General features: G+C 37.9%; 1 protein-coding gene across 2 annotated transcripts in view; it reads left to right on the top strand.

Annotated features, from left to right (window-relative positions):
* The window catches only part of vmp1 (vacuole membrane protein 1), a 124,268-nt gene extending 116,907 nt beyond the window's left edge, over positions 1-7,361 (top strand). For both annotated transcript variants that reach the window (XM_028806793.2, XM_051931317.1), the window contains exons 11-12: positions 5,432-5,534; positions 6,390-7,361. In XM_028806793.2, coding sequence (XP_028662626.1) covers positions 5,432-5,534; positions 6,390-6,533 — 247 coding nt within the window. In that variant the 3' untranslated portion in view covers positions 6,534-7,361. The remainder of the gene's footprint in view (positions 1-5,431; positions 5,535-6,389) is intronic.
* The last annotated feature ends 6,760 nt before the right edge of the window (positions 7,362-14,121 follow it).

Below are 14,121 nucleotides of genomic sequence, written 5' to 3'. Positions count from 1 at the left end.
AATGAATGGTTAAATAATGTGAGAATCCTTTTATCACCAACAGGAAATGACAGCTCATTAAAATACTAACCGTTAAAAGTCTGTTTAATTTGCTGTCTGCAAAATAATTTAACCATTTAAAAGCTGCTGTATGAGTTTCCGTTGTGGCCCATGTAACCCTCCAACCTGATGAACAGTATCTTCACATTCATCCAGTAGTAAAAATGACAGGAGCTTTGGCCTGTTAAGGTTAATTCAGTTTAAAATGTTACAATTGTTTTACCCTTTATGACAAACACACCTAATGTGGGTGGCACAATACATATTGTACTAAATCACTACTGGTGTGAAATAGTTTTTATTAGCTTCACAACTTTCTTTCATTGTAGTTCTGTTTTTGCATGCATGCTGAGTAAATCTGATTTATGAAGTAAAAACAGTTTGGATTCACATATGTGCCAGTTGTTTCCACTGCAGCTGTTCTCATAATGTGAGCAGTCCAAGCAACCTGATCAGGTCATAAATCAAAATGTTCTCGGCATGATACACATTGCTTTTGTCTTCAGGAGGCAATGGAGGACTTATTTTCATTCTAATGAGCATAGAAATATCAGAGGTCACTAGTAAAGCGTAATAATAAAGTAGTAGAGTAATCAGAACTGTTTATCAGCGGCCATACTAACTGTGCAAACCAACTGTCTGTATGACTGCATTTTCTGATTGTGCATATTGATGGTAAAATCAATGTACGCTGCTAACAAAGTATGTATCTGTTTACCTGTGTACACATGTACTTGGTTATAAAAATATGAATGTGCATGAAGTTGTGTTTTTAAAGCAAGAGCATGTAAAAGTGCAGTTCTTTCGAAAATAAAAAAATTTTGTAGAAGACTAGTGAAATTGCCAAAATCTGAAGCATTTTGTTACTTACTCTCAGTGCTTGTGTTTATTTTTGTTCAGTTCATCTTAAGGTTTGTCATTTTTTAACTCTGCGTAGGGTCCATTAATTCAAAACAAAAAATTGACTCTTGCAGACTTGAATGAAGTCAGTGTTCAGTAAGTTTTGAATGGAACATAGCCATATCCAGTACAGTATATAGTTGTTAAAAGGTGCACACAAGAATCAATATGCATGTATTTTCTGCATATGTATTTATAAAATGATGTATATAATGTCAGCATGTGTTAATATGTTAATTTGGGTGAACAGTTCAATTTGTTAACTAACAGTCTGAGATCATCTTTATAGGCCTGGACCTCAATAGTTTTTGAAGCCACTTTATTCAGTACAGGATCACAGTGAGAGGGGGATATGCTGGCAGCAGCAGTTGACGAAAGGGCCATTACAGGGCGGAGTCATGCATGCATCCCTTTGGACAATTGTAACGTCACCATGTATATATCCATGTGATTTTGAGTTTTCCTAATCAAGTTCAGGTCCTTGGACATCTGTTACCAGGATGAACTGAAAAGAATAAGAGGATCACTTACAGATTCCAGAATTTGAACCATGAGAAAGCTGCACTGCAATGCTGTACACCACAACTTTATTATCTGTCAAATAAATGATCTGTATTTTGTTAAGCAGTAATTTTTTTTTTAAATCTATTTCTGTAATGGCCGTATAGTGTTAATTTAACACTATAAAGTATGTATACAAAAAGAGTATTTCCATATATGCACTTTTATATTTTTACACTTTAAGAGTTCATTTACACAAGTTTGCTGTGTTAGTAGTCATTATTTACTTATTAAATGCATATTATTCATTCTAACAGCATTTAAAATACTTTCTAATGGAAGTTAATATAATGTGTAGCTAGTAATATTAGTGTTACTCACTTTCATTAATTAATTGTACATCATTTGTATTTTGTATCTAGTTTAAAATTCATAATCAACTGGAAACAGAACTTTAAATTTAAAAGTGGGAAATCCCCACAACATTTTAGACTTTTAAACACTAATTTCCCTTACTACATAAAGTAAAATTCTATATTTTCTTTTCTCAAGAGTAAATTTGCCCTTCAGTGATGTCTCACATCTTCTCTGTTTTTATGTATTAAAGTTTGTAGTTAGTTTTTACATTTAAAGTGATTTTAAATTCCTGATTGTTTATATTGGAAAACTGAGCGAAACAATAATTATTAAAGATTAGTAAAATGACGATTGTGTAAATTTTTTCTGTGGTCCAGTGCTTTGTTGTTTCATTTGTTGTCACTGTGTTGTATCAAAATTGCCGTTTCACAGTTTTTGAGAGATCTGCAGTCGGGCATAATGTGTGATTAATTATTGCTCATCAAGCACTGCCTGAAAGTACCAAAATGCTTAGACAAGACAGTTTACCTTTTGAACAGTACGTCTTTATAATAAAAATGTAGTTGCTATTTTCTTTATAATATATTAAAGTAAGTGCTGTACGTATTATATGTAATGTTCTCTGTTGTTTTATCTCAGTATTAAAAAAAAAAAAAAAAAAAAGGCATGGCTCATACTAAACAAAAGGGTATCAGGGTTTACTTGATTTAATTTTATGAAACATATTTACTGATATAAAGAGACCTTTCTACTCTTTTTCACTTTAAAATATAAATATCAAATACCAGGACTCCAGATGAGTGTCAGTCCTGGTATGGATACACTTACAAGATCAGTGGTGTTTTAATGGTGGTTGAAATTTAGTTACAGATACACTGCTGCTTCAACAGGAAAGTAAGACAAAATGGAAAACGTGACAACATAGAAGCCTATGCCCGGTGCACATGTGTATACACCCTAATATTGTATTCTTCTCAAATCTGATTAAAGTAAGGACATGATTTAAATAGCTTTCACTACAATGTCATAAAAAGTAAATCAGGCAGTAAATTGAAAATTTTAACTAGTGCTAATGGTGTTTTTTTTATTTTACATTTAATGACCCAGCCAGATCTTTTCTTAAATGCAAAATATGAAAATGATAGTGGTGTTTATGAACAGCAAGGATTAAAAAAAAATGCAGAGCCTCAAGAAGAAAAGTCTGAAGCACTGTGAGAAACCACTCTCGTCCTTTGTCATACCATTTTCTGTTCATCGTATAACAGACGGGATATGACTCGTGGCGACTCATTTCTAGAATATTCTTTCCATTTACAAAAGTGGTTACCAAAGCACTGTGTGCAGTCTGATAATGCCGAGTGATACAGTAGACCAAAATGGGTAAAACTTAACTGTGAACAATCTCAGAAATAAGCTACTAATATGCAAGGGACTTTTTATTTCACAGAAATGCTGTGTTATATAGAATAACTAATAGCTGTACTTGATTTAAATTGTAATATTTAAAGTATAAATTCTGGCTCTTTCATACAATGCCAGGTTCATGGTGTACCTCATGGTAGATCTGGATATGTCAATGAGAAAACACAGCAAGAGAGAGAATTTAGTTCTCTGATGAGATTATATAAAATCTGAGTTTAAGGCATTTCCTGATATTTCAGATTTTTGATTTTTTTTTCCTTTTTCCTGCCTTGTTTTTTATTCTTCTAGTGGTTTATTCTTTATTTTAGATAGTAAAGATAATACCAAATTAATCCATTTAATGTTTTCACATGAGCATACATATTGTAGAAATATTCATAAAATGTATAGATAGATAGATACAGATAGATATATATAAAATATAAATTGTTGATGTATGTAAATACACACAACAGAGACATACATTTTTGTGTATTGAATGATTATATTAAGTGTATTTAATTTAATATAAAGTGTAATAAACTGTCCACTGTCTGATCATGAAGCCACTTGTGTTCCTAACTTGCTTTAATGGGTTGGATTTTTTTTTTTGTTGTTTTCTTTGACTCATAGTTGACTTTGTACTCGTTTCTTTGCTGACTCGACGGTGAATCGCTTTCCTCTCTTCTTGCCGTATACTTCATTTAATTTAATCTGTGCCTAGTAAAGGTTGTGAATAATATTAATAGTTTATATTTGCCTATTTGGTAGTTGTTGCTTGTTCTTGTTTGTGCAATATAAAAACAAAAAGATAATTTACCAACTGTAGTGGTTCCTTGTGTAATAATTTTTTATTGTGAAACTCTTCCTTTGTTCAGTAAGAAAAAAAGTCTCCCATTCATTTCTCTGTTTTAAAACAAAATGTTCATTTAATTACTCATATATATATATATATATATATATATATATATATATATATATATATATAAATCAAGTAGCTGGGTAATATGTTTACAGTAGCTCAGTAAAATATTGAATGATACCACTAAGAATAATGTAGAGGGCTAGGCTAAAATGTGTGTGTGTGAGTGAGAGAGAACGGGACAGGGAGAAGTGCTTGATTTGTAAGCCCTTTTGTATTATTTATTAGATAGATGAACGAACGGATAGACAGAGGGTACTTTATTTAGCACTTTGGTAAGTGGCTTTGAGGATGTTGAATTAGTGTTTTACAGAAGAGAGCTGCTCACTAATACACAGGCTGACTTGGATATTTGTTAAGCAGAGACTGAAAATGAGTCCCATCCTGTTTTTATAGACAGTTCAGCTTATCTGTACTGTTTATTTCCAAAGATCATCAAAGTCCCAAATGATACCAGAGAATTTCTAAAGACTCAAATTTCCTTTAGTAGTCCCATTTTAATATATCATGTGCATACTGATGCTCATCATGGCCTTTCTGCTGTGTGATTAATCACTAACTCCTGACTGGACGGGGTGGGCCTTTCAGATCTGCCAATGCATTTTCTTTTTTGTGTCACTGTCTTTTTTTTTTTTTTCAAGTTTTGGACCAGATTTCTATCCTGAGTTTCCTAATATGGACTGTCTTTTTCGAGCAGACCGCCTTTTTTTGTGAGGGAGGGCAGTTTCTTTTTTAGCTGGTGATGACACAAGCAGGACTCACTTCCTCATTAATTGGTTCAAACCAGTTCTTACAGGAACTGCTGGTGATAAATGTGAGACTTCTGAGAAGTCATTCATTTTACTGTGTGCACTGTTCCAGTTCACTGTAGGGGAGGAGAGTGCCAAGTCCACAGCGCAGCTCGCAGACTCTTGTGTGGCTTTTCTGTTCATTTTTTTTTTTTCCTTCTGGGTTTTTTTTTTTTTTTTGCTTCTCTCAATGCCTGGAGGAAGTGCTGTACTGTACTAAACATCTTATTCCTCAGAAAAAAACAGTTTATTCTTCTTAGTTCAGCTTCCTCTTTTCATGTATTTATTTCAGTATTTATGTATTTTTTTTTATTATTTTTTGTTGGAGCTCTTAGAGAGGCCCTTACAAAACACACCTTGATAGTATTATATTTGGGGCTTTTGGAGATCAGGTAGTTTGTGTCGCCTACCTACTTCAGTTGGTAAGTAAACCCTAATCTTGTCTGTTTTTCCCTTTTTCTCTCCTTGCGTTGTTTGTCTTTCATTTTTGCTATGGCTCCATTATATGGGATCCGATCATCAGTGCTATTCCTAGTCTTGGCCCATTGCTGCAGAAACCATTTCAAGAATATCTGGAAGCACAGAGGCACAAGCTGCATCATAAGTCGGGGGACACCACGCCAGACGTAAGTAAATCTTTTCTGATGTATTAGACTTGACTTAATAGGGAAAGAAAAGCAGGTGCCAAAATGATAGGATTGGAACATCAGACGTGAATATCATTTATTTTTCTGTGTACCAGATGCTATTAGAAAAGGGTTTTATGTGTTAAAATTTTGGTATATATGGAAGATAAATCAAACACAATCCACTTAAAGTCTGGACAGTACAGAGAACTATACATTTGTTTACGATCTACAAATACACTGATTCATGTGTGAATTTTTATCATTTAATAGTTGTGTGTTTTTGTGGATTTGTTTTCTAAACAGCAGAGGTGTATTTATCTTTCCACAAACATTTCTAATTCTTTAATCAGGAAGACATTTTATTAAGTTGCTTATTGGTCCCAAAGTTGTTTCTTTCATGCGAGTAGAACAGTGCTGGCCATGTAGATCTGAACAGTGATCTGGTGAAAAGTAAAAGGTCACAAAAGAATTTTTACATTGTGATGGAGCATTAGGTCTAACTGCAATTAATAATAGTGTGCTTTTAACGTGTGCTCCGTAACATTGAGAGCTGTTAATGAAAGTCCGCTTTTGTGGCCAACTATATCTTGAGACTAAATTATTGTTAATAAAGGTTAATATTTTTATTTTGCACTTGGACCATACTGCTCCGCCAAGCCCCTAGGCCTATTGATGGCCTATAAGAACTTGTCTTGGAATGAGCGGGACCTTGTCTGCCAAGACCATAAAATGCAATGAGTGGCATTGTCATTACCCAATGTTGAGCATACAGTATTTCAGTTTTAATTTTATTGTACTGCTAACACTTGCCATTCCCAGATTTTCTACTAAACACATTCTCTCTTTCTACAGAACGAAAATTGGCTCTCCTGGATCTTTGAGAAGGTAGTGATTGTCATGGTGTGCTACTTCCTCTGCTCCATTGTTAACTCAATGGCTCAAAGCTACGCCAAGCGAATCCAGCAACAGAAGTACTCTGAGGAGAAAACAAAATGATATTAATGCTTCCTTTAATCTCTAAGCAGGTACAGGGTACAGTTGAGCAGGCTAAGCTGCATTTCAAAAACCTCACTCCGAAAACTGTCTTTCTGTTAACTGGGACCGCATATTTATTTGCTCTCCTCATTTCCATCCATGCCCCCAATTTTGCCCATTTAACCCAAGCCCTCCTTTTTAGATACTTTTGGGGGAAATGCACACTTGACATCATGTAGTAAGGGTAGTCCTTATTTGTTTACTGGGTTCATTAGACTTGTTTCCCCTATATCTTCTTAAGTTACTTTAATTATTGTGTAGACTATGAAATGGTATTTTAGTAACCTTGAACCCGTCATCTCTCTGTGAGTCAGATCTGCAGCAGCCTGCAGCTGTTAATAAGGCATTATGCATACGTGGGCTCGGCTCGCCCCTTGGATTTAGTTCTTTTCCTCAGCCTCACTTGTACAACTTGACTTCTGCATAGATTCTTGGGGAAGCTTCAGTACACCCTCAGGTTGTGTGAAGTCCATAAATAGCTAATTCAGTTTTTTCTTTTGTTTGTAAATTATTCTGTCATTTGTATTTTTGCTTATTTAATTATTCTACAGTATAGCAATATGAAGAGAATTTGTGCAAGTTAATTTAACAAACTAAATGACGTCTGGCACAAACTTGTAAATAAATCTTTTTAAATTGCTGGCAGCGCACATCATTTTTCAGAACTCTTGACAAGATTCCATTTGTAACTGTACATACTGTATGTACTACACTTAATGCCATTTTTATTCTGTACATTTTAGAGAAATTTTTGGAGCGGAATTTATAAAACCATCCTCATTCTATTGCTTCTTTGTCTGGGTGTGCTTTATTTGTGTATGCATTTTATCTCCATTTTTGCTTGCATGATGCTTTGGCATAATTTAGCCAAACATGTAATAGTGTCATAAAGTGGACTGGAATCGCTGGGTTCAAAATGAGTTGAATTTGCGGCCATATCAGTAATAACTGGCTTTGTGAGAGCAGATATACTATGTTGTAGTCATTTTGAAATTGCTTCAGTTCAAGCAAGCATTATAAAGAAACATTTGCAGCTTGATTAATAAATTGGACCAATTTTGTTAGTTTTGAAAGGGCTGGAAGATGTGAAAATTTAGCTGTTGTTTTACATACAAATGATGGGTTAAAAGGGGCCATTTAAGGTAGGCTAAGGTATGGTGAAAGTGGCAGTGTGGTGTTTACACAACTTAAATGACAGGTGGGAAATGGACAGGTTAAGTGATTACGATTTTTCTACATTTTAACCTCAAGGTCTTGTTTTACTGAATTTTGAGTTAAATGTAATTAGACAGCTTTCCTTGTACACTGCCTGAAGCTAATATGTGGGGGCAGGACATTAGCTACTGAGGGTGAATAGATGACTTAAATTTTGCTTTTCTGTATGAAAAGCAAATTGATGGTGCCTACCTGATAGAGAATTGAAGCATAACTTTGGGAAGGGGATGACATTTTGAAGATCCGCCCTGTACTCTTGGAGCAGCATCTTCGTGCAGAAGATGTGTCGCTGGAGACAGTCAGGTAAGGTTTTTCAAGACCGTGTCACCTTTTATGTTGGCATGTTGTGTCCTGTTCCTCACTGTGACATCCTTACCATTATACCATTTTGTCAGATAGCTTATCAGACTGGTGTTGGCTGTTAGCTCACAAGGCGACAACAGTCTGTAGGCTGTCTGGCACTATGGAGTCTCTCATCAAACCAACATCCACTGTGTTCTCCACTTGGGTTGTTTAGATATGTTAAAGCCAACTTTTCTTTTCTGCTTCTGCATTTTAAGTAGCTTTCACAGGTAAAAAATTCTGGCAGTACCATGGAAGACAAACTTGACTTTCTAATTATCTTCCTTGTAATAATTAATTGACTATAATTAAAATTAAATTAAAAAGCTGGGCTTTATGCAATTGATGGAAAGTTCAGTATTACCAAATTTATTATCCCGAGTTAAAGCTCCCAAAGCTTTGGTGTGACACGTCCCTGCCAGTTAAGTTACAAAGCCTTTGTGGAGGTTTCCTGTGTGTGTGTCTCCCTGTGAGAGTACCTTTCCATTTTCTCCTTGCCCTTCCATTGATCACTGTTGTGCTCACAATCGCTGGATGGCGTTCTTCAGTGTTTTTGCTATAATAACTCTTGTTGACACACCTTGCAGCTTCCCCGTTATGTGATGACTTTGCAGTTTAATTGTACCGTGCCATTTCTTTTTTATTTTTATGCCATGTCATCTAGCAGTGCTTCCATTGGTCAAGCGCAACACTGAACTGAACTTGGCGCATGTTTCTAGAGAAGTGGCATTTCTGACATCTGGGGTCTTATGGAAACTGTTTCCTCACTGTGGAGGAGTTGCTGGGATAAGGCCACGGTCATGTGGACTTTGTGTTATGTACTTAATATATTTAAAAATAAACTTTGAAACCCTAAATAACTTTTTTTGTAGTTCTGTTATTTGGTAAATGCAGAACAGCCATTTCGCCCTCCTAAATCTGTTGAACATTATACCTTGTGGTGAGCCAGCTGCATGTCTTGTGTCATTATTGCTAAGTCACTTTATCTTTTAGAGAACTCTTCTCCCAAATTGTGGTTACTTTTCACATGCAGATCTGTGTGAAGACATTGACTCCTACCTGAAAAGAGAAATGCAGATTCAAGTCTGCTTCATTTCATCTTGGTCAGCTACTAGCCCCTTGTCAGATTCGCCCACCAGCACAGTTGTTTCAGTTGTGTTCTAGTTGTAAGATAAAGAATGATGTACATGCGGTCACAAGGTAAGGTCATCCTCTCATGTACACGCTCGGCTCACATTTTAACAATGCTTAGGGCAAAAGGACTTGTTTTGAATTCTATGCCTTGTTAAATAAAACCCCATATTTGTGGGGAGAGGCAAGTATGTTTATATATAATATATATATTTAACAGCATCTGCTGCAATTTGTTATAATATCAGCTTTTCACAAGTGCCAGTCCACTTGACATTTTACATGATAAATAATAAACTTTGATATTTTACAGAAAACCAGTGGGTGCTTATTTTTCAGTTGAAATTTCCAGTTCCAAGCACACGAAATAAACAAGTCCCAACTACCAAAGCAGGATTTAGGAGAAAAAGAAAATGACTCGAGTGCACAATAGGGGGTGTCCATCTTGGAGAGTTGCATAGCTCTGCAAAGTTGGGTCCTCGCTGGCTTTGGTTTTCTTACAATTTTTTGTCACTCTTGCAAAAGTCCCCACCATTTTTCTGGAGGCCATGCTGAAATTTAAGGAAAGAGTTCCATTGATTTAAAAATAGTAATAATAATAATAATAATAAAACAGGTTCGTCCTGCCACTTTAAAACTTCTAAATCAGTCTGAGTGTGCATCTGCAGTGAGTGGAGTGATATCAGTGAGCCAATAGCAACTGTGGAAACCAAATGCCAGGTGGTCTCGAGGAAAGACCCACTCCCTTCGACCCCGCTGGTCAGCCAGACCGTGGCAGCAGACGTCTGATAAGGCTTGATCAAGAAGAGTAATGGTTTACATTTTGTCCATTTCATAACATTTAGTCCAATCACTTGGGGTATAAAGAAAAAGAACAAATATTAGTTGCTTTAATAATTTTAAAGATGTCACACTAAGTTGCTTGTTCAGACATTGTGTCGTAGTGGCCAAGCTACATGGAGCAGTTGCCCACCTTTCCCTCACACAGTGGTCTTCATTGCTGAAGTGCATTGTAACGTGCGTGTCTACTGCTGAGCTCACCCATTCACTTTCAGGAAGTTTTTTCCTGGCCAGGGTCAAATTCTATTCTGGCAGTCTGTAGACCTTCAGAGAATTCTCTCTTAAACAGGTGGCTTTGTCAGCCCCTCCTTTGTGTGTTATGCTTATTGCCAATTCTAAATGTTCCCTGTAGTGTACTCTCGCCCCAGTCACGTTTGTTTTCTGTTTCATGTAGCAGGTTCAGAATAAGGGTATGGAGAAATGTAGGAGTTCACAATTCAGATAGTCCAGTGTGCCTCTGCAAGTGGAAGAAATATGGTGTGCAGAAATGAAACTCAAAATACAAAACATTTTTTAAGCCTGTTATTTGTGCTTAGTGCTTTTCAGTTCAGATTACAATACACACTTGCGAGCCCTCCATAATGTCTCAAACACTCTTGTCACTGTTATTCATTTAACAAAAATCCAAAATGAAACTCCCGAGTTGAGGATCTCTTTCATTGACAGTCTCATCAGATCTTTGACCAAGTCACCCTTCGAGTAATCGACAACCTCCCATCACATTCATTCCAAGAGGAGTGCAGGGTGGGGCGTCAGTACGTCATGAGGCACACGGAGGACTCTGCCCTACCCAGCCAAGCTCAAGTCATCATATAAACCCAACCTGTGTGCCTGGGGCTTTGACTCTTGTGCCAGTTACATGGCTTTATTATCCCAGTATTCATACATTGGATTGCAGCAAACAGTGGCATGAAGTAACGTTACCGAGGACCGCAGTGCAGCATGTATATCAGCACATAATGAACTGTACTGATAGATAATGAGTAGATAGTCATTAATAGGTAGTAATAAATAACGAATAAAAATGAGCTGAAACCAATGTACTGCATATAAATAAAGTACTCTGAGCAGATTGGGGCGAAGGGGGAACAGGCAGGTTACAGAGTTGGGAGTCTGGACAGCCAATGGGTACAGATGGCACAATACCTTCTGCCAGATTGAAGTTGGCTATTGTTGGGGGAACTGGGCCATTTCAGTCCTTCACAATCCTGTGTACAATTCTGGAGAAAACATCTGGAGACACAAAATGCAGACTCGACACAGTGCCAGGACTGCGATCAGGACAAGGTACGGGTGCTGTAATTTTAGTTTTTAGCCTCCTCCATGCAACAGTAGAGTTTAGGGTGAGATGGAGCTACACAAAGTCTCATCAGTGCATGAGTTGAAACACGGGTGGAATGGTACCCAACAGAGCAGCAAGAAAAGCAGCACACTGGTAGACAGGAGAGCCTTCAAACCGCGCTACGTGGCCACAGAGGTTATCAGCTTTTTTTAGGGTAAGCCCTAAAGACGTGAACACAGTGGACGGTTATGCGGATCTCGCAGTCAAGTGTAGCTTCTGAATGCAACAGCCTTTTATTTTAATGTTGCTGTGTATTTCCTTTGACTTGACTGATTTTATAAACCCTCTTAGCCTTATAAGGGCATATAGGGGCAGAACCAACCCTCAATGGAGCAGTAAGAGTACTCAGACACCGTAATGGAACAATTTAGTAAAGCTAACATGTAGGGAGCCTGGAAAGAGAACATGCAGTACCCACTGAGACATCAGCTGGACTTGGACTTGAACCCTGGAGCCATGTATGAGTACACTTCAGGGTGTCGCACTTAAAAGGCTTGTGATTGGGTTAGGGTGCCGTAACTCTCAAGTTTATGCCCAGTGATAGTAACAGTCAGGTAAAGCTTACAGGCTGGAAAAAAGGTCCATTTTCACTTTCAAAGTATGGTAGCCTTTACCCCAGAGTTCTACAAGACATGCCAAGCATTCATGTTAACAGAAACGTGTCTACACTGCACCCTTGAATTGTGGGTAGGGTCAAAGGGGTCCCCATCTAACATGATGGCCCACCACAGCGCTCCGTATTCTGTCTTGGCGTTGGAATCTTGGATGGTTTAGTACTGTTGGGCGAGTTAACATACCGTACTTCGGCACACATGCAAATATTTCTTGGCAAAAGCCTTTCAGAAGGCCCTCATCACTCCATTTATTTCCTTTTTTATAACAATTGGGAATGTCATGGAGGTGAAAGGCAAATTCAATTGTGAAACGTTCTGTTCTTTAAATCTGAACCTGGACACATGAAATAAGATGAATGTCTGCCTTTGTTGTACTTGTTTTGCCTTTTGTTGACTTTGCTGCCAATTTGTTTTCAGCGTCCTCACTAGCTGGGACTTACTCAGTGCGTCACGTGAAGCAGCCAGTTGTTATACAATGGAGTAAATAGGATGGTTATTCAGTGTGTTAGCACATTGGAAAATGTTCACTTTTATACATGCTACATTTTTGTACAGGAGATGTATTTACGATATTTTTATAATGTACATTTTTTATAAGTTGTCTCTGGAGTAACACCACAGTAGTAATCGTACAGAGCACAGTGACATTCTGACTAATAGGCACCATGATAGACACATAAGATGATTTGTCCCCAAGGGGAAATGAAAAATTTACAGAAGGTCAAACACATATATATCTCAAAAAACATCACTCACCCACAGAACAAACAATGTTTAAAACACGACTCCTTTTTATTTAACAGAAAACACAGGCCAGCTTAGTTTAATTTTAATTTAATAATTTAAATGGTTTATAAGTCCCCCTCTTTCATACCCTAGTTATGTTTGGGCAGTGGGCCTTCTATCCTAAAACTGAGTTGCGTCATACTGAAAAACAAAACAAAAAAAAATCCTTTAGGCAAACCTGAGGGGCCGGGAACCCGTAGCTTGTGAGGAATGTGTATGAAGATGTGTTTAATTTCCATTGACGTACAAATGTCCTCCAGACTTTAAGGTGTGCCCTCACCAAGTGTGTCCAAACGCTGTAGAGAGCTAAGGGGATAAAAGGCTGACTTGTACGTCTGCTTTCCACTTAGCCTCATTATGACAATGTCATGGGTCCTGGGGGGCCGGAGTGAGCAGGGGATTCCGGGATTTTGCCTAGGCAGTGTGGTCTGTTGTTGAAACGTTAAAACAGAATTTGCACTCCCAAGGCGAGGGGGCACAGTGTTGGGAATGATTAAGACGCCCAAACTGACCTGACCAGTTTCTGAAGGTGTGGAGGACTGTAACTGAACACTCGCTGCCTCGGCGTGCAGGTGTGCCTGCTCTTGTGGGGGTGGTTATTTATGATGCCATGCCAAGTTTTTATGTTTTTTTTGGTTTTTTTTTTTCCCTCCATCTGTGGTACACTCACCATTGTATTCAAAGCAAATAGGTGAGACTAATGTGTTCCAGTGGACGTCACTGCCTAAACAAATTTAAGGAGGATTTGCATTACGGCCTCATGAATGAAAATCCTGTTCTTTCACAATCCACCTAAACGTTTCCGTTTGTGTCCCATTGCCTAATTTTCATTACTAACTGTGCTGCTTTGTGACGTGTAGACACCTCTCCCCAGCAGACTGCCTGGCTTAAAGTGAAGGGAGAACAAATCATGGGGTGGAGTTTCAGTGAAATCTGAGCAGGAAGCGAAAATGTGCACTTTGTGTCCTAGTAACTGTACCTGCACGGGGGTCAGGACCCTCCGAGTGACTCAGCTCCACGCTGGGAGTTCCTGCTGTCACAGGTGGGCAAAGGGCAGGAGCAGCACGAGGAAGTGCCACTGGGGAGGTGGTGGGGGGCAGGACTGACAATGGCGAGGGCCCAAGTCAGCTTTGTCACGTAAATAATGTACCAGCGCTACACTAAACCTGCTTGCCAGGACTTTAGTGTGAAAAAATACAAAGTAGTATATGAATAACAGGTGCCGCGTAACGTGGAGGGGATCCAGCAATACTCCCAAGGCTCCCCAGTAACAAAACTG

This window comes from Erpetoichthys calabaricus, chromosome 8 (assembly GCF_900747795.2).
Source record: "Erpetoichthys calabaricus chromosome 8, fErpCal1.3, whole genome shotgun sequence".
Taxonomy (NCBI): domain Eukaryota; kingdom Metazoa; phylum Chordata; class Cladistia; order Polypteriformes; family Polypteridae; genus Erpetoichthys; species Erpetoichthys calabaricus.
The sequence above is the reverse complement of the archived record's forward strand: the minus strand, read 5'-3'. Positions and strand labels throughout refer to the sequence as shown.